The 20,240-nt window shown below is 32.3% G+C and overlaps 1 protein-coding gene across 4 annotated transcripts in view; it reads left to right on the top strand.

Moving 5' to 3' along the window:
* The window catches only part of LOC117603367 (uncharacterized), a 183,083-nt gene that overhangs the window by 93,826 nt on the left and 69,017 nt on the right, over positions 1–20,240 (top strand). For all 4 annotated transcript variants that reach the window (XM_034322428.2, XM_034322429.2, XM_034322426.2 and 1 more), the window contains one exon: positions 13,080–13,159. In XM_034322428.2, coding sequence (XP_034178319.2) covers positions 13,114–13,159 — 46 coding nt within the window. In that variant the 5' untranslated portion in view covers positions 13,080–13,113. The remainder of the gene's footprint in view (positions 1–13,079; positions 13,160–20,240) is intronic.

Below are 20,240 nucleotides of genomic sequence, written 5' to 3'. Positions count from 1 at the left end.
AATGAGCGAACTAACTCATTTATGTCTGAAAGAAATTCCAACTTTATCGAAACTTTCTTCTGAATATTTATTTTCCCTAATTAGTTCTTTAAATATTTGATTCAGGACATGATTGTATATTAAAGTAAAAAAAATTAGTCCCGGGCATAAATGAGTCAGGTTGCCCACAACCCAGTTGCAAAAAATATGCTCACCCTCGGAGGATTAAAAAAGAAAGCATTAGAAATGAATTGTAACGTATGAGACCTGCTAGGTTTAAAATAGCCTCTTTACAAAGTGTACGAAAACTTTCATGGATACGTATTTCATTTGTTAAATTGTAATGAAATTATAAAATAGATATTTCTGTTATACACACAATCAGAATAATACTGTTTGTTGAAATTTAAAACGGAATTACAATCAACGTATTGAAGAGATGTGACAAAACTGCAGTACCTATGCTCAAATAAAAATGATTGATGAAGAATTTCAAATGTTTTCACTGAAAATAAAATTCGTTTCCTCTAATACAATTGATGCGTTATATGTACATACAATATCAATCATAGTGTCCGTTCGTCTAGTAATTTTGTAATTTCAAATAAATTATTGAATATTCTAAAATTTTGATCAGATGATTATGTTAATTATTTTAACGCTTTTATTAAATAATTAGATTTATGATATTTGCTGCGGTTAAACTTGGACTCCAAAGTCAGTACTTTTTTACCAGATGAACGGACACTATGATTGATATTGTATCTAATCATGTAATTATATGAAAAAAATCGTGTTTCTTTTGAAGTAAAATTGAATTGATTATTTCTGCATATATTTGTTTTTATACTGGTGTGGAGGATGATTCACAACTGTTCACATTCATTAAAGGTACTTACGTTATCATACCATCTGTTATCTAAATGTTCAGCTTACTATCACGAAGTAATAATAAATTGTTAAATGGATATTAGATTGACTTACATTAAGTTTCTTACATATGAGCTTCTATTAAGTGCTGTTAAATTTGAAAACTATTATAGTTTAAATATCATCTGTCAATGGGATAGTGGCGCAATCATAATTGCATGACAGAAAGTTAAAAATGTTTTTGTAAACATTAAGTCTAGTTTTCTTCATTTTTATTTACTCCTGATGAGCGCCGGATTAAGCGCCTTAGACAGTTCCGGACTCCCCTTTACAGGGGACGCTCTTATAAGCCTCCCATTTACTTTGTCAAAAAATATTGAATTAAATTTTGTGTTGTCCTTTTTCTTTGCAATTAAATGTTACTCAATGTTTGAAATAATTATTTAAATAACCAAAACTCTAGAAGTGGAAATATATATCATTACATTCTGTGAAAATTATATACTCAATTATTATTAATAACAATAACGATGCAAAATTGAATCATAAGTAAGAATGTGTAAAACTTGATGACAATAATGCAAAAATATGTTACTCTTTAATTAAAAAAGTATTTGTAATTTTACTTTCGAAGAAAAAAAAGGTTCTAAATATAATGAATTAAAATTGCTAAGAGTTCTAAAATTGCTGAAATTACTAAAATTTTTAGAATTATTAAATCACTAAACAGTACAAAAATTACTTTAGTCACTAAAGTTCCTAAAATTAATAAAAGCATAGAAGCTGGAATGTATGTATATTATCTAATCTTGCTAAAATTATATAACTAATATTTATTAACATTTTGACCGGGATATTACCCATATGTAGGTAACACTTGAATTTTCATAGAAATCCATCACCTACAGTTCCGAAATTTTTAAATTTACCTAATTAGAAATACTGGTATTATATGTATATTTGTAATTTGGGATAAAAGATATATTAAAATAGTGTAAAAATAATACACAATTCAACAGCTTCAGCGTGGTAAGCAGTGTGTTAATTAATTTATAAATAAAATTAGTAAATATTATTAACGATCTAAAATTAAAATATATATAAAATTTGATAACAAAGAAAACATAACAATAACCCTTAGAAGTACATGCGATTTTAAAAAATTAAATTAATAAATAACAATAATAAAACATAACAATAATCGATTACTTCAAATTTGTCTATAATTTCAAATAATCGTCTGATACATATTTTGAATAAATTGCAAATATTAAAAAATGACAAATAATTTTTTCTTTGAATGAACATTTACTTGCAGATCTTTGAATAAAAATCTCGAATAGAACCAAATCATTTCAAAATAGCGAATAATTTCCAATTTAAATACATTTCTATTTCAAACAAAGTTTTTTTTTGTTATTTTGAAATAACTAATTGAATTTTTTATTTTTCGAATAAGCTCTTATTTGAGATATAAAATTTGAATAAATAATTTATTTCTTATTCTTGAATATCTTCGTTTTATATTACTGAATTCAATTAAAATCGTAGAACCAATGATTATTAATCAACGTACAGATAAAATAATTATCACTGACGATGTACAGTTGAAACGATATACTGGTATAAAGCTTAATCTGCAGCTGCAGATGCGTAACAAAAATTGATTGTCTCGAACAATCAGTGTATGAAAAAAAAAATGCACGTATAAAGCATTCTACGGGGTTACGTTTTTCACCGAGTTTCTGCGAAATAAATGGCACTATGACCCAATTCAATAGGAAGGCGGCACGCGATAGCTTTTTCTACTGTCATGAGAAGAGCAGTCCAATCAACGTGGACAAAGAGCGCGAAAGTGAAAAGGTGGAGGCGGAAAATGCAGCTTTTAATGCAGTGCTTTAAGTGAAGTTCTCACAAGCAGACCGATTGAACTGTTACTCGATACAATCATTTCTCTTACATAATTATAACTTACGAAATGAGAAATATGCCAGAGAAGAACGGAAATTAATTAACTGCTGACAAATTTAACTATAAAATAAGTTATGATAAAATCTTAATATATTTAAAATAAACATAAACGAATATAAGTAATAAAAAGTCAAAACTGGTACATAGTTAACTTATAATAGGATAATGAAATAAAGTAATAATAACTTCGCTTTTCTGGCGCTTCTATCATGACGCCCCTTTTGATAACATGGCAGACCATTCTACTACTGAACGCAAAAATAACTAGGCCCACAGCCGGCCCCACCAGAGGCCGCCAACGGCAGCACCGTTCGGCGCCCCGCCAGATTCAAAAGTATCACTAGACAAAGTGAAGATAGCTGAAGCGCAACATCCATCAAGTTATTATGGTTAAAAAGTTTGGAAATAGTAAAACAGTATTTTAAAAAGTATAGTTACAGATTTTTTTATTATACTCAAAATTGTACAACGAACCTTTTTTTTTACAAATGGTTGCTAGAATAATAACATAAGTTTGAGCACGTTCTCTGCTGGTGTAACTGGGGTGGGCGAGATCCATCAGCTTTATTAACAGTGTCAAGTATTTAATATCTTGCATTTAATAAGATCTTACTTGAATTTTGGACTTTTAAAATATTAGGATCTTAGAATCTCAGAATTTTGGAATTTTAAAATATTTGAATCTTGTAAGCGTTGTAAGCGAAGCGTCTCGCTTGGTTCTTTAAACGTCGCAGACGCACGGCTAAGGGTAGTGTTGCGAGTTTTTTTGATGGACTTCGGAGGAGATTCTAAGGGTTTGACGAAAGTAGGATAATTTTATAATTCGAAGAGCATGGTCCGCGAAGGTCCGGCTGTTTTACAATGAAGGTTTCTTGGGTGTGCTTGGATTTAGAGTGCCTGGTCCGCTAAGGTCCGGCTGCTCCAAGGAAGGTTTGGCTAAGTAGGTTTCCAAATGCCTAACTGACTTTTTAGGCAGTTTTACCCGGTATTTATACTAGTTTCTGTAGTTACGTCCGCCCAATCAGGGGCGCGTATGACCGAACGCGAGGGTTTTTATGGTAGTACCTGCAAGTACTCGGCGCGCGGCGGACGCGGGATTCGTATATCTTACTTGGCTATACATATAGGGAGATTCTCTCGGCGCGCAACACATTAGCTGCCCCGCACAATGGAACCCTGCTGTGTTTGCGGGCAAAAAGCCCAGGAGGTCAAGTCGCTGGACCCAAGACACACAGAGCAGTCTTGGGTCAGGCGACTTGACCTCCTGGGCTTTTTGCCCGTAAACACAGCAGGGTTCCATTGTGCGGGGCAGCTATTGTGTTGCGCGCCGAGAGAATCTCCCTGTATAATATGTATATTTTAGGCATATTCGCACTACAATCTTATAATTTTAAAACTTAAATTTTTAGAATTTTGGGATTTTAAAACCTTCGAATCTTAGAATCCCAGAATTTTTAAATTTTTGAACCTTAAAATCTTAAAATTTTGGAATTTTATTACCTTCGAATCTTAGAATTTCAGAATTTCGAAATTCTAGAATCTTACAGTTTTTGAAATTTAGATCCTTAGAATTCCAGAATTAACAAACTTTAGAAACTTTGAATTCTAAAATCTGACAATTAAAAAATTTTAGAATTATAGAATGATGAGGGAACCAATTCACATTCTTTAAAAAATCAGGATCACCGTGAGCCCCTACCTAGTTACGCCAATGACCTCCATTACACTGACTTTTTAAAATATTATAATTGTAGTCGTTAACAATTTTTTAAATTGGTCATTTATTGGTAACGTTCTAATTCACGTTAAAACAAAAAAGACTGTCAGTATATAAACTGTACTATGACTTCTTTTTTTATCAAACTTTATTGGTCAAGTTTGGTGAGCAAATGACAGGAAAATGAGGATATGCTATGCAAGTACTTACATATTATGTAAACATAAATCATTCATAAAAGTGGTATGTTCTCGTAAAAATATGAGGTACATAGGAAACGATATCTAATGAATTTATTTTTCATAAGACAAGAGAATTTATACAACAGCAAAAAATGTGGAATGACTGATATTCTGAAAAGAAGTGTTAATCTTGTACACTTACCATGAAGTAACAGGCTACTGATTTCAGGATAGAAAGTGAAGAAAATGGAGAGGTTTTATCGGATATTTCAGTGGAAACCTTGCACTACTCTGCCGGCTTATAAAGGATTTCTTTTCTTCCAAACAAACAAAAGATTTTCCAGGTTGAAATAAAGTATCCCAGATATACTTGTTTCTGTGAATCAAAAACATGAATTTCCAAAGAAACTCTAAAAACTGTGTCTTTACTATCAAAAATCAATATTTACTAAAATAAAAATGACAAATATAATAAATATTTGTCATGTCTTTAAATTTATTTTTAACTTTTTTATTCTTTATAAATACAAAGAATAGAAGCAAGGCATATGTGCATTATACAGATTTGACCTTATTATAATTATAAGTGTAATAATAATTACTTTTAAAACTTCGATGTAGTAATAAACTTGTACTAAATACTGTAGTAATAATAATTACTTTCATATTACATGGCCACGTGTTTCAATAGTAAACTAATAATTATATTAACAATAAGGAGAATATAAATTAAGTGGTACATATTTAATTGAAGATTTATTTTTAAAATGTCATAATAACTCTAATTACTGAAGTAATTTTTATTGTTATCATGCTTTCGCGCTAGTTTTTAGAAACACAGAAGCGTGGGAAAAGATTTAAATCTAAAATAGTAATTAAGAAAGAGTAGTATTAAAAACATCGAATTAATTTGCATACATAAACAATTAAATTAGATAATAAGGAGCATGTTTAATGGTAAATTCTGCAAAACTATTATCTCTGAAAATATCTTCTCTAAAAAATTCAATTATTTGATCTCGACTTTTAAAAAGATTTGTGCTCATTTGAAATCATATTTGAAATAATGTTTCTTCTTTTCTTTTTATAATGGACTTTCAAATTAAGCTTAAAAGTCAACAGACCTGTTTTTATCTGTAAATATGTAATTTACATGGCTGTTGATATAGTCAGTTTTTTAATTTATTTATTGAGATCTAGCGATGTTCCATTCTACACTCCACACTGATTACATTTTGAAAACTAGTGTCAGAAACTTGATAAATTTTGTACGATATCATAACATGAAGAAATCATCCGAATGGAACATATTAATTTTAATTCAGTTTTATTATGTGTACAAATTAATTCGGTGCTTTTAGCACTGCGCTTTCTTAATTAATATTTGAAATTTGAATATTTTCTCGCGCTTCTGTATATTTGAAAATTGGTGTGAGAATATAATAACAATAACGATTACTTCAATAATCAAAATTACCATGATATTTTTAAAATAAATCCTCAATTAAAAAAAGAAAATGCACAAAATTAATTTGTACATCTAACAAATGATGAACTAATATTCTAGGATATATTCAAAATGCAATTGCTTTTTTTAAAGAAATAATCACATTAAATAAATGAAAACAACTCATAGAATTAAGAAATGTTAGCTATTGATGTAATAATTTATTAACTATGTTTTTTTGAATTTCTGTGTTATACTTTTGATCCTTTTCAAATAATCCTTGGCATACTTTTAATTTTACAATATAAAGTTATGTTATTTTTATTTTTATAATACACTGTTTATTTCTTATTTTTTCACTCTTTTTGATATAATCTACAAGAAAACCTGTTTTATCAAATAAAATTCTATAATTCAGAAGTGAAAGTCACAGAGGAGATACACTTAACTTTATGAAGTACCTACAATGAAAACATACGTGTCCAAATAAAAAATGATACGTTTTGTCGGGTCAGGAAGACAAATAAGATTCCTCGCGCGAAAGCACGTCGAGCAAAATAAAGGTTCATTCTCGAGCCGGTCTAACTTGCATTAATTTAATTGGCATGTCTTGAGGTCGACCTCCTTTAAATGGCTGCCTAAATGGCTCCTACAAGATATATTGAGGATGTGTATTATACGTGATTGCACACGTATAAACAATTTTGTGCTGAATAACATACTGAGGATGTCTGGTGCTGTTTTCTATTTCTTTTGATTTTATAATATTTGTTGATGACCCTGCGAAACCAGTTTTCGTAGAAAGAAGAAAACACAATTAACACGTTTGCTTTCGATTATGTGATGGCGTAAACTCAATTATGAGATATCGCAGACTGTTTCCTTAACGTTTAACCCTCGAACGGCGGACCATGGAGAGAGCCACTTTAATATAATTTTGTATTTCAAATTATTTACACTATTCCTCTCAACGGCCTCTGACCGAATCACCAAGGCGCTCCGAGTATGTTACTTCCTTTATCCGCATATCTCTCACAAATCCAAGCTCTGCTTGAGCATTCGTTTAAACCTGTACCGAATGTGCATTCGCCCTGTCCTAACTTATAGAATCCAAATTTGGTGGAACATTATTTCCTACGCCCAAAAACTCAAAGTTCAACGTGTCCAGAACAAGGCCTTAAAAATAATTCTCGATAAACCCAGACGCTTCTCAACCGCTGAGCTACACATCCTAGCCGAGACCCCTACCACAGTATAGGAAAGAACAGTAGGATCACTCTGTCAAAAAGCGTACTAATAATTGTCGCTTGCGCATGACCGAATCGCACAACCAACAATATGGCGGCTGTGAATATATATGATAATAGTTTCTTGCATTTTAACCTCTGTTACTTCTAAAACATTCCTGTTGCGATAAAATTCAGTAACTTTTATACACAGATATAAAATATGAGTGAAAGAGGTGGATATCGTTGTTCCTTCAAAGGGTGCCAAAGTGCAAGCAGTGACAGCAGTAACAGGCGTTCTGGGACACCCTATATTTTATATCTGTCAAATGATATTTATCCAACGTTTCTTGTACATTTTAGATAAAGACATTATCATCATTGTTTTATCAAAATATTACCACTTTATGGGTTGTTTAGTGTATTTTAATTAAATGTAGATATTTAATAGTCTTTTTATGGTATTCTATTACGAAATCTCTTTTTGATTGTACCGAGTGCTTTTCAAATTAGAGCCCGCGCACAACCAGCAATATGGCGATCTTTTAGTCATTAGATCAAAGGTGCCGACACGGAGTGAACCTACTGTTCTTTCCTATACTGTGCCCCTACTATCAACGCGTTCGCCTCATCCTTGATCGAGCGTCTGTCAGTCATAAACCAACACCCAAACTCGCTCGTTGAACTCACTGGAAAATACAATCGACACACAATCCCGTATAGGGTGAAGATCCCATTCCCCTTATGAGGTCCGATTCACTCTGCTGCCGAGACTGAACGCTCAGCTGCTGGCCGGCCGCTGCTTTCAACTTCTTCACAACCCGCGCTCACGTGCTGAGCACGGTACTACTCGCTCGTATTTCTTTCGCAGTACTCTTAATTCCTGTATATCATCCTTGCGGTTTTTTTGAAAATTTCTCCGCATTCACTCAGCGCCTACACCCATCACTACATCGGTAACGCTATCCTACTTCACACCGTTGATAAGCGGGCATCCAAGCTTGCAGGGGCAACGCTTCGAATTATCGTCAAACATAAAAAAAAAAAAAAATTATTTACACTATTCCTTTAAAAATCATTTTTCAAATACATATATGAATCTCTTTCGTTTGAAAATTATTATATATTTAACTTTAGGTTAATATCCGTTATTTTTTGTAATACTGATCCAGGCTCTGCTGTTCAGGGGTTAACAGTCATTGAACAAGTCTTTACTTATTCAGTTACTCCCATAGCGACTAGAACAATTAGAGCGTAAAAATAGTAGGCCCATTCTGAACGCCACTAACATCACATTAACAATTTTAAATAAAAGATTGGAGTATTATATTAAAAAATTAATTTTTGATATCATCAATCCCTTGTTCGTGAATTTTTTAAGATTTATGTCGATCAAACCTAATTATTCACTTCAATTCTGAGTAACGCTAAGAACCGAATTTAAAATAATAATTAAAAATCACAATTTAAAATGATAACTTAATATAAAAAATTTAAGTGAATATTACATTAAAAAATTAATTTTCAGAATTCTTAATCCCTCGTTAGACCTAATTATTCGGTGTTGCAATGTCAAAACCAATAAATATAATTGCAATATCATACACATAAATTAAAAATTCAAGTATACCAAAAATACCAGTCGAATTTGTCACACTTCAACTGTAAGTGAAGTAGAGTTATAAGTCATGAATCATCATATCAGAAAACAACTAATATTAAATATCTGTAACACGTTCAAGGTTAGGGAAAGACCGCATTTTCACTTCTAGGGCTGTTTTATTACCACAGCAAAAAATACATAGTTAGGTTATTAACATCATTTAAACTATATTTCTGCAAAATTTCTGATTTTTTTTTTTTTTATTTTTAAGTTGCTGAATTTTTTTATCATACTACAATAATTCTTCAATAAAAGTAATTATAGGTATCGAAATAAGGATTAAGTTCAATCAATTCCACTTCAGGGCCATAGAAAAACATTTTATCCAGAATATCTCTTTAGAAATTTATATTTCTCATGTTTGATTAAATATGACACTGATAAAAAAAAAATTGGAAAGATCTTAGCAAATTTTACAAAGAACATAAAATAAAATCCAAAAATTCTTTGTAAAAAGTGGTTTCAAATTTTCAAAAATGAAATCTACTGTTACCCTTTTCCTCCAAAACCAATGAGTAATTTCAGAATCCCGATTCTAAAACAAGAATATTGAATTACGAAATAGTCACATAGTTGACATTCCGTTTGACATTATGTCATGAAGCATAAATGAGACGAGTGATATGAAAGCTTTGAATGCACGTATGTTTGCTGCATTCATTGTCTCTGAATGTGCCCTAATTAACCAATACATCGCTGTATGTACTCGGTTCTCATTCTATACGTATGGGATTGCCCACATGTATACGTCTACACGTATACACATGATTGATCTGGTTTCTTTGCCCTCACTGGACCGTATTTGTCCTCCTACGTAGGGGAGCATGGTAATTAAGAATTTACAAATTTACTAACATCACAAGATGAATGATTAAATGACCCCAGGTATGAGCACAAAATATTTTCAAAGAGAAAGTGTTATATCTATAACATGTTATTACTATTTTTACAGAATAATCTGTTTTAACAATTTCGTTCGATTAGCTAGCTCATAATTAGTCTAAATATCTCAAATTTGAAATCAAATTTTTTTCAAAATGTTTTAATATAAAATCAAATTTGTTCTCCTCAATAAATGTTTACTCATTAACCCTCGGACAGCGGACCATGGAGAGAGCCTCAACTTTAATTTAATTTTGTATTTTATATTATTCTTATTTTCTAAACTTCACAATGTTCCTTTAAAAATTATTTCTCCAATATATGAATGTTACGAACAATAATATTATTGTAGCAGAGCATTGATATCCCAAACAGTACCGGATTAAGATTTTTGGAGCTCAGAGTTATAAAATCTTCGCGAACCCCCTGCTTGATAAACTTGGTTCAAAAATTGAAATAACATTTCATATAAAATTAGATAACAATCTTAAAGGAAAAGGACAACAATAAAAAAATTTCATTCGTTATGTTTTGATATAGTTGTTCTAAATGGAAGGTTTAGAAGGGGCTCTTTGGAAAGTGGGGTCAGGGCTCTAGCCCCCCTTAGACGTTTCATTGAATCGGGACTGATTTTAAAAGTTAAAATGAGTAATGAATTGGTCAATCAAAAATATCGTCATCAATTATTTCAGACTAACCGTAAAGAAACAATTTGCAACGTTTACGAAATATCTGCTTCAAAAGAGAACAATATTAATTAGTAACAGGCAGAAAGTATGATACTGACTATCGTTCTTCTGAATCATCTTAAACCTTGCGCTCTGACATTTCAATTCACCTTGAATATAAATGAGACAATTAATTTTCATAAAAATTCGTCGCGCCGAATATGGAGCAATAAACATTCTCCAGTTACGTGGCTCGTTAACTTAGTAAATAATGTCAAGTATAGAGCTCGTTTCTTTGCAAGTTTCGCTACTCGTTAGTCACTCTTCGCGTTTTACCTTGAAGGTTCTAATGTTACATTTTAGAACAATGAGAAGAGAGAGGGAGAGGAGGGGGGGGGGGGGTGATATCTTAACCGACTTGTCCTATTTTTTTAAATATTTATCTTGTTTCTGAATTTCAATCTTTAAACAATCTTCTGTAATAAGTGAGATGCTAGAACCAGAGAGATGCAATTAATGAATAATGAACAATAACAATAATGATTAGTTAAATCGTTAAATAAAATGAAAAAATAAATAAAAATGTCACTTGTATTGTGTAAATATCACACAAATGTATTCTGAATGAAAATTTATAATGTTGATAAATTTGAAAAAATGCATAGTGTTTGATCTAATTTAAGAGTATATGTATTTTTCTTATTTTTGCATAAGAAAATAACTAGAAGTTGCTGAAGATGTATTGTTCAAAAAGGAAAAAAGTTTTATTTAACAAAATTAATAAGTCGAGAAAAAACAGTTCTCGAAGATTCACATTCTATTTGCCCTCCTAAGTAAACATACCGTCTAATCATCTGAAAGTCTTGTATTGCCTTTAACAATTAAAATATTCAGTTAATAAATCCATAATTACTTCCAGAAAGTGAATATTGTAAGAAAGTAAGATTTCAATCAAGGATATTTTTTTGAAAATGTTATTTTTATATTTCTAAGCCAAATTAAAGTATTGATTTCAGTGAGGTAGATAAAAATACAGGGTGGGTTATTTCAATGGGGCAACATTATACTACAGCAGACTATGATTGTATTGATATGGACAAAGATGCGAAAAATTTTTCAAACTTTCAAACTTTCAATTAGAGGGGAATAGAAAGATAAAATTGAATATCATTTTGCACTAGCATACTTGAAAATCTATGTGAAAGTCAAATCGCTCACGTGGCAATATAACAAGAGTACACTGTACTTCAAGGGATACATGAAGTAACTTCAAAGTCATCGGTATTTTTTTTATGAAATTATTTAGATTGGTTTAATTTAAATATTCACTCCGTATGTTACATATACTCTAATAAAATACTTTATTAATGAAAAAAATTAAAGGATTTCACATGTTACTAATTAAATTTGCCTCTTGTTTTCTAGGAAATATTTTCATTGAACTTACTCTGTTAAATACTATTCAATACGAAATTGCTTGGGTTTTACTACAAACCACAGAGTTATCCATATAGAATACCGCAAAGTAGTCAACTTCATTGTATTGATTGAATGTCTATAGAAGGAAAGTCATTGCAAGTCACCTAGATTTAACATCAACATTATAATATAACGTTTCAACCTAAAAATTACAATAATAGAGTAACCTATATTAATTTTAACAGTGCACTCATCTGTTATCTGATTCTAAAAATACATTGTTCAACAGTTATCTGAACTTATAACATTCAATAACGGTTTTTTAAAAGTTTTCATATGCTGAATATTAATCCACAAACTGTTTCCCGCAAAAACCTAATTGTTGCAAATATTTTTCAAATTATTTCAAAATCTAGAAGTCTAAGACAAAATCTAAATATAGCATACAATAGAGCAGACATTTTTCTCCAAAATTGTCTTTTTTAAATAAAAATTTTGTTTTTCAAAAATTTGAAAACAATATACCTACATTTGATATTTTTTTGGTTTTCTAATACATAAACTTGGCAAAAATTGTTAACTTGTTGTCAATCATTGGCGTAACTAGGAAGGGGCTATAACATTCCTTAAATCTGAAATCGCGCCTTCAAAACTTTGACTAGCTCCTTAAGATTTCGAAATTCTAATTGTAAGATACTAAAATTCTTAAATTCGCAATACTTTACATTGTAAATAAAGCTAGAGGCCCCTTCCCCAAATAAATCCTAGTTATGCCAATGCCGTCGACATTTAAGTTACTACCTGCCGCAGTTTAAAACTTTTTCAAGTTCAAGGCTCTTATATGTTAATTTGCAACTGCTAATGGACAAACATACAATTTAGAAAAGTAACGTAATAATATTTACATATTACCGAAGATACGAGTGTTAAAATGACTTTAACATCTCCTATGGTCTCTCATGAGTCAGTGGAATACTAATTGTTTAAATGAATAAGAACGTAAATAAAGGAGATTTTTGCAAGGAAGTGTAAATGGAATGTAATTTTCATTGCAGATTCTGCGAGGAGATCTAACGAACGAACAGTGAGATGACTCGAAGGAGAAGAGTGGCTTTCGGGTTAAGAGTATGCACAGGTAAGAATACATTATAAACCTGCATGTATCGATCGATTTGCATAATTCACTGGCTAATAAATGTATAATGCGCATCCGTGAAATAGCACGAAGGTCGAGGTGACTGACGATTCACATCTAACTCGATTTATAAATGTTGGTTTCTTTTTCCTGGCATTTTCTTCGCGACATCAAGGAATATTATGAAATACCCAATAAACTTAGAATTGATTTATTAATTAAAGAAGGCACATTACTCGTTCATTGGATATGTTATATTCAAATTATTCAAATTTTTATAAGACGCCAAAGATATTGTGGGGGTTATAAGCGAAGTATGGCGCCCCATGTGCCCTTGGGCCTTTTTCCCGTGATGGCCGCAAGATATCGCGAGTATAATCCATCCTGTGACGACGCGAGCATACGAAGCGCCATCTACAAAAAAGAAAAGTTCCTAGACACGTGCAAATTCACAGCCGACTCTAGTACTAGCCATGCTGAATTAACGTCTTTTTTAATTAAAAGCTGTAGTAATATACACTATTTTGTGTTAATTATGTATAAACAATATATAAACGTTGCAACTATGGCAAATAGAAGTGATGTGGTAGTATAAAATTGTTATAAATGTGATATATATTTTGTGTACTCTCAAAGTAGTTTGGTGTTGTGAAGCATGATATTTGAAATATTTACAGTGGTTTCAAGAAAATTTAGGTATGAAGCAAAATGAAACCATCTTTGGATCAAATTGAAACATTTAAGAATTAATGAACGTGTATATAAGTTAATAAAAACCTTGAAACAAGCGAAATTATTGGAACGAAACCAAAGAGGTTATGTGAAGTCCAGAGAGTAGTCGGGAGTCTGACGATGTTGATTGGCTGAGAGTCTGGGAGTCCGGGAAACAGATAGAGCAGGATAGGTGTTGATATATTCAGACCGGACTCCCGCGGTGTTGCCATTTTTACTTCAGCACGACTAGTACTAGAGTCGGCTGTGGCAAAATTTAGTCGTTAGTCTTTTGAGAAGCAGTTAGAGAGAACAAAGCGCACGTGAAGCAGAGAGTGAGAATAAAGTTTAATTCAAAAGTAATACACGTTTTTGCTTGTGTTCCCCTTTAAAAGATCGCCCACAATCCTTTCTCGCAAGCGCTCCATTACGGGCCTGGTCGATATACATATATATAACATCTGAGAATACAGGGTCTATCATTTACCTTGGAACCCGTGCGCGCGCGAACTCATGAATTTGGCAACAGGTGCTAAAATTCAATAGATGCGCCCTCTGCAAATCATTGCTGAAAGTATAATGTCATGTAGAGAGCTGTGGGGAGCGATGTAAAAATCCCTAGAGTTAAGTTGGTAATCGACCGAACTCTGGTCCGAGATTCGATTTGGGATACGAGTATGCACGACAAGCAGTAGAACTTCGAGTCGGCTCGGCTCCGCAAAACTCGGGCGCGATCGGCAGAGAAACAAACATACTCGTATTCCGAATCGAATCTCGGACCAGAGTATCGCGCACGAGGTCCGAGATAAATGATAGACCCTGTATAGTATCCAGGGGTCTCGGGCAGGAACCGTTCACGTCAGCCCCACTGACAAGTTCTAGTGGATGGTTTCCGAGACGAAACGCCATAATTTTACCGCCTCCATCCTACAATATTGCTACTGTTGTTTTCATATAAGTTGGAGTGGGGTAAATTCGCAAACAGGGCAAGTGTATTTACCGGTTATTTTTATTATAATATGAGCGAAATTTTCCTAGCTGATATATAGTAATAGACCTTTTTTTGGATGAAGTTTCGAATACGACCGGTCAACGATCAAGATGAAATTTTGAGGGGGAGGGGGGAGGGGACCCCAAATATAAAGTGGTATCTTCGGCTTCCTATTAGTTTCCAAGATATTAATTAAAAACTTTCGTACAATACATAGAATTTTTCCTATACAGACGTAACTAACACAACCGTCTTCGCTGTAGTAAGCTGACGCGGGATATATTTGGGGAGGGGATGGGGTGAAATTGGGACCTCTTCCGGGACTAGGAGTGATCGATTATCGATCTGCCGGTAATCGGGGTCGATGGGGCGGATGGAGGTTAGGTGACGATGGCTGCGGGCTGGGTTCTTCGGGCTCGACAACAGAGGGCTCCATAAGTCGTTTTTGCGGTCTTTATTGGGCTGGTGGACTTCGGTTGGTTTTCCGGGTTGCTCCCTTTCTGGACAGGGGTGATGGTGCTGTCGCCGGCCTTGAAGCTCCTTTGGCAGCTTGTTGGGGTCTTCTTTGTCGCCTCCATCGGCCCGTTACCAGCGGGTGGGAAAGGGGTTGGTGAGGGAAGGGTTATGGGTGGTTTTTAATATTGGAGCGGGAGGTAAGAGAAGCGCAGCGATTGCAACGGGGACGCACACGTGACACTACGTTACAGTACAAATTATTAAGCTTGTTTTAATTCTGTGAAATAAATTACTGCAAACTAGACATAGTACACATTTTATCATATAAAGTGATTTAAAAAAAAAGTTACCATTGTTGTTCGACTAAAACTTCAATTAACAGATATTGTAATTAATACTAATAAAAATTGCAAAATATCAATTGAATGCAGGAAGTTACATTTGTTATAATTCTTACTATAATTTAATATCAACCCCTGTGCATTGTTTCAATTTTTATTATATATTTATATCAATAAAAACAGAGTCAAATAATATTTTAATCAATAAATATTTAAGTATCTTTAATATAGATAAAAACATAAAATATATTAATAATATGTAATCAGGACTGGATTGAAATTTTTGGAGCCCAGGGCTATCAAACCTTCGAGAGCCCCCTCCGTTGATGAATTAGTTCAAAAATTGAAATTTATTCTTAATAAATTTAAATAGCATTCAGTCGTAAATAAAAAGGGCAACTGTAAACAAAATTTCATTCAATAGTTTTTGATATAATAGAAATAGAAGGCTTAGTATGGAATGCTTTGGAAATTGGGGCTCGAAGCTGTAGCTCCCCTTAAATCGCCTCTTAATCCGGCACTGTATATAATAATATAATAATCGTAATAAATAATATTAATAATAATAATCATCATTATATAATAGTACATATAATATCGTATATCTTTAATATACAGGGTGATCCTCTCGCTAGGGGACACAATGGAACTGGCGACAATGAATCCCTTGACCGCACCATGAAGACACACAGAGTCGTCTCGGCCCGGATAGGTCCCCGCTGCCACGTGACAATACGGACCTCTTTATGGTGTGGTCAAGGGGTCCATTGTCGTCAGTGTTCCTTTGTGTCCCCTAGCGAGAGGATCACCCTGTATATTATGTATTAAAAACTTATTATATAATATATTGAATTTTCATATTGAGCCCAAGGGTTAACTGTACGAGTTAAAAGTATGTATATAACTAAATAATTGCGTAGTTACAATGTTAATACTGCAGATTATTAATTCACCTCTGCAATCATTCATGATATGGTAAAAATCTAGAATATACGGTATGAAAGCAATTATTTTCAGATACTGAAACATTTCAACTAAAATTATCCGTCAGAGATAATCTGATTTCGTTGACTCGCGGATTTTTCCGATTTCATGCTTCCTTCGTAGCATGAACGTGTGTCTACAATAAAAAGTACATCGTCTCAAGCTTAAATTTTCTCAGAGCTTTCACGTGAACATACGAAGTCTGTCAGGAAAGTAATGGGACCGGTAAAATAGGAATTTTTATTGTCAACTTCCTCTACAAATCATCTCTACATTTTCAAGGTATATATGAAGTTGTTCAAAATTGTATCGAAAAATTTCGCGATACTATCAACATATTACATTTTTATGTAATTGAATACAGTATTTACTGTATTACATGTTAATGATTTCAGACATTTCCTAGTGATTGGTCTATGAGTGTTCTGTATTTCCTAAATAAAAATGACCAGCTTGAAATACGAAATTACTATTTTTTCTATAAATCACAGCCGACTCTAGTACTAGCCATGCTGAACAACGTGGCAACACCACTCACGTGACAATCGGGAGTCCTATTTTCAAAAACAGAGTCCTGTGCTCGAAATTATAGTAATATACACTATTTTGTATTAATTATGTATAAACAATACATAAACGTTGCAACTATGGCAAGTAGAAGTGATGTGGTAGTATAAAGTTGTTATAAATGTGATATGTATTTTGTGTACTGTCGAAGTAGTTTGGGATGAAGTTCCGAATTCGACCGGTCGCCGATCAAGATGAAATTTTGAGGGGGAGGGGGGAGGGGACCCCAAATATAAAGTGGTATCTTCGGCTTTCTATTAGTTTCCGAGATATTAATTAAAAACTTTCGTACAATACATGGAATTTTTCCTATACAGACGTAACTAATACAACTCTAGTTTTGTTATATGGCTCATTGCAGCAGTTCCCCATAATGGTATTCCATAGGTCCATATTGGTTTTATGATTGTTTTATAAATTTTTAGTTTTTTTTCTATGCTGAGTTTGGATTTCTAGCTAGTTAACCAATGCATTTGTCGTCTTTTAATTCGTATGTTGTCTGTTATTGCTTTGATGTGATGCTTCCATGTAAGTCTTGAGTCCAAGTGGAAACCTAAATATTTTACTCGTTTTGTTTGAGGGATAACCATGTTATTTAGTTTGATATCCGGTGATTTTTCCTTGCAGAGTGTGAATGTGATGCGGTTACATTTGTTGGAATTTGCTTTTATTTTTTTCTCCGTAAGCCATTTTTCTGTTTTTGTAATATGTTCTTGTAGTAATGTGGTTGTGTACAGCTAGTATAGCGATATCATCAGTAAATAGATAACATTAAAATTAAAAATTAGGGTGGGGGATAGTTAACTCGCCTATTAGAAATTTAAAAACTTTAAAATATTTTCGAAAATATCAGGAAACGCTGTAAAGAATAAACTAATGCAAAGAAAATTAGACTTGATATCATCACAATTCTAATAACGTATAACAAAATTCTGTTAACCCTTTTATCGGACAATTATGATTATGCCATTGCTCTATTTAGTATGCTTGTATATTGAGTCCGGGTTACCTGGAAAAATATTCGAGCAATAGCTTTAAGTATTTCTGATGCACATTTGTATCGGAACGTGCATCGAAATAGATGTTGCATCCTGTTGCATCGCGGAACAGTGATGCAAAAGGTTAGCAATCGAGGCGACCGGATCGCTTGAACTGTGCAGGTACAAAATACTGTTAGGATTACCGCACCGTGTCAGACTGCAACTTAACTGTAACACTTGCCTTGACAATATAAATGTACCGTTTCTCCGAACGAATGCTGTGCCGATCGATACTTCCAATTCTCTTTCTGCTTCTGCTAATTTCTACCATATTTTTCCCTTACGTTTCGTTTCTTTTTATGTTTGCGGTTTCAGAATGTCGTATCCAGGAAAAGTCGAAATTGAATTTTCTGCGAATCCTGTAACGAAATCCTATTAACGAAATACCGTAAAAACTAATAAATTTCATTAGTTAATTCGTTTATAATAAACCAGTCAATTTTATGCATTTATTTTATTTATAGGTGTCATGGGAATAGGTAATTAATTTTTTGACGATTTTAAGTTTACGATAGAATTTCAGTAATTTCATTAAGCATTTATTTATTAAATTTAGATTTTTAATTTTATAGTTTATATATTATATTCAATTCAATTTTATTAATCTTAATAAATTCAATACGTTTTCAATCTATTTAAAACTTAAATTCAAATTTAAATCTAATCAATTTAATGTAGAAAATTTATTATAATCATATTGAATTTGAAAAAGGATTAGAAAATTTCTATTTTACTATCATTTATTTGACGTTTTCATTATCTATTATAAATTTTATAATTAAAAAATAAGCAGAAACACAAAAATCTATCAGATTCATTTTTCTTTGCTATTCGTTAACAATAAAATGATGAAGAAGTTGTTTCTTTGAATTATTCATTTCGTCGTCGATCATTATAACAAATTGTAGCACCGAAATCGAAAGTTTCCTTTAAAGTAAATTTTCCAACCGAATTCACATTATTACCGGATGATCCGTTCCGAACTAATGACTTCACGAAGAATGCAAAACGAGAATTGAATCGATCAAGGAATTAGAAAGTGAAATTCTTTCCTTGATATGCTATGAGTAACTTGATTTAATACCCGCTTCAAGACTGCTTCTGATTTATTGAAAAATTCATTGAGTCATATGAATGAATTTTAATGTGTACAACTCATCGCAAAACTGAATATACATATATGTACAGTACCGAGCATGATACACTTCTCTAGGCAAAATAGCGCTCTAGACGAAAAATTTGAAGTTTGAAATGTTTCGAAACCTATTATATTAACTTTTCCTAAATTAATCTTAATATGAATATCTTTAAGATTAGAATTTTGATAAGACCTCTTCATACTCCATTGGAAAAATCTCCATTTTCTCTGCGATGCCTATTATGTTAGGTACTGTATAATAATAAGACTTCTTACTTGTTCAATAAATATAAAAGAAACAGCTTTTTATACAATACAATATGCATTTTCAATAAATGGTAATGTATTGAATAAAAATGTTGACATTTTATGAGATAACTTCTGAATTTGTGCATACAAAATGTCGCAAAATGAATATTTAAACATTGAACTGAAAGCGTCTACTAAATCTACATATCTGGATTCCAAAACTAAAGTGTATTAAGTTCACTTTTTTGAAAAAATGCCATTTTACGTGTATCTTGTATCAAATTTTCCGCTCTTCCGGATGATAAAAATTATTTCATTATAAGTCGTTTAGTTGAATGAATGAATGAAAGTTTATTGGCTTCCCTCTCGGGATTGCAAGGCGCTTTTTTGCTTCCCCAACCTTGTTTATAACGATTTTCTTGCTTCATGCATAATACAAAATAATAATATAAAATAAAATAAAATAAACCAGAATACTTATTGCTAAAACAAAATCAACTGCCATAAACAATATAAAAAACAAAATATACTGACTGTTGCTCTTAACCTTAAACATCCTAATCCAAAACCAAAACAAATTCGCAATCAGCGTCTAACTCAAAAA

Source organism: Osmia lignaria, chromosome 4 (assembly GCF_051020975.1).
Source record: "Osmia lignaria lignaria isolate PbOS001 chromosome 4, iyOsmLign1, whole genome shotgun sequence".
NCBI lineage: Eukaryota > Metazoa > Arthropoda > Insecta > Hymenoptera > Megachilidae > Osmia > Osmia lignaria.
This window is presented reverse-complemented; position numbering and strand designations above follow the sequence as displayed.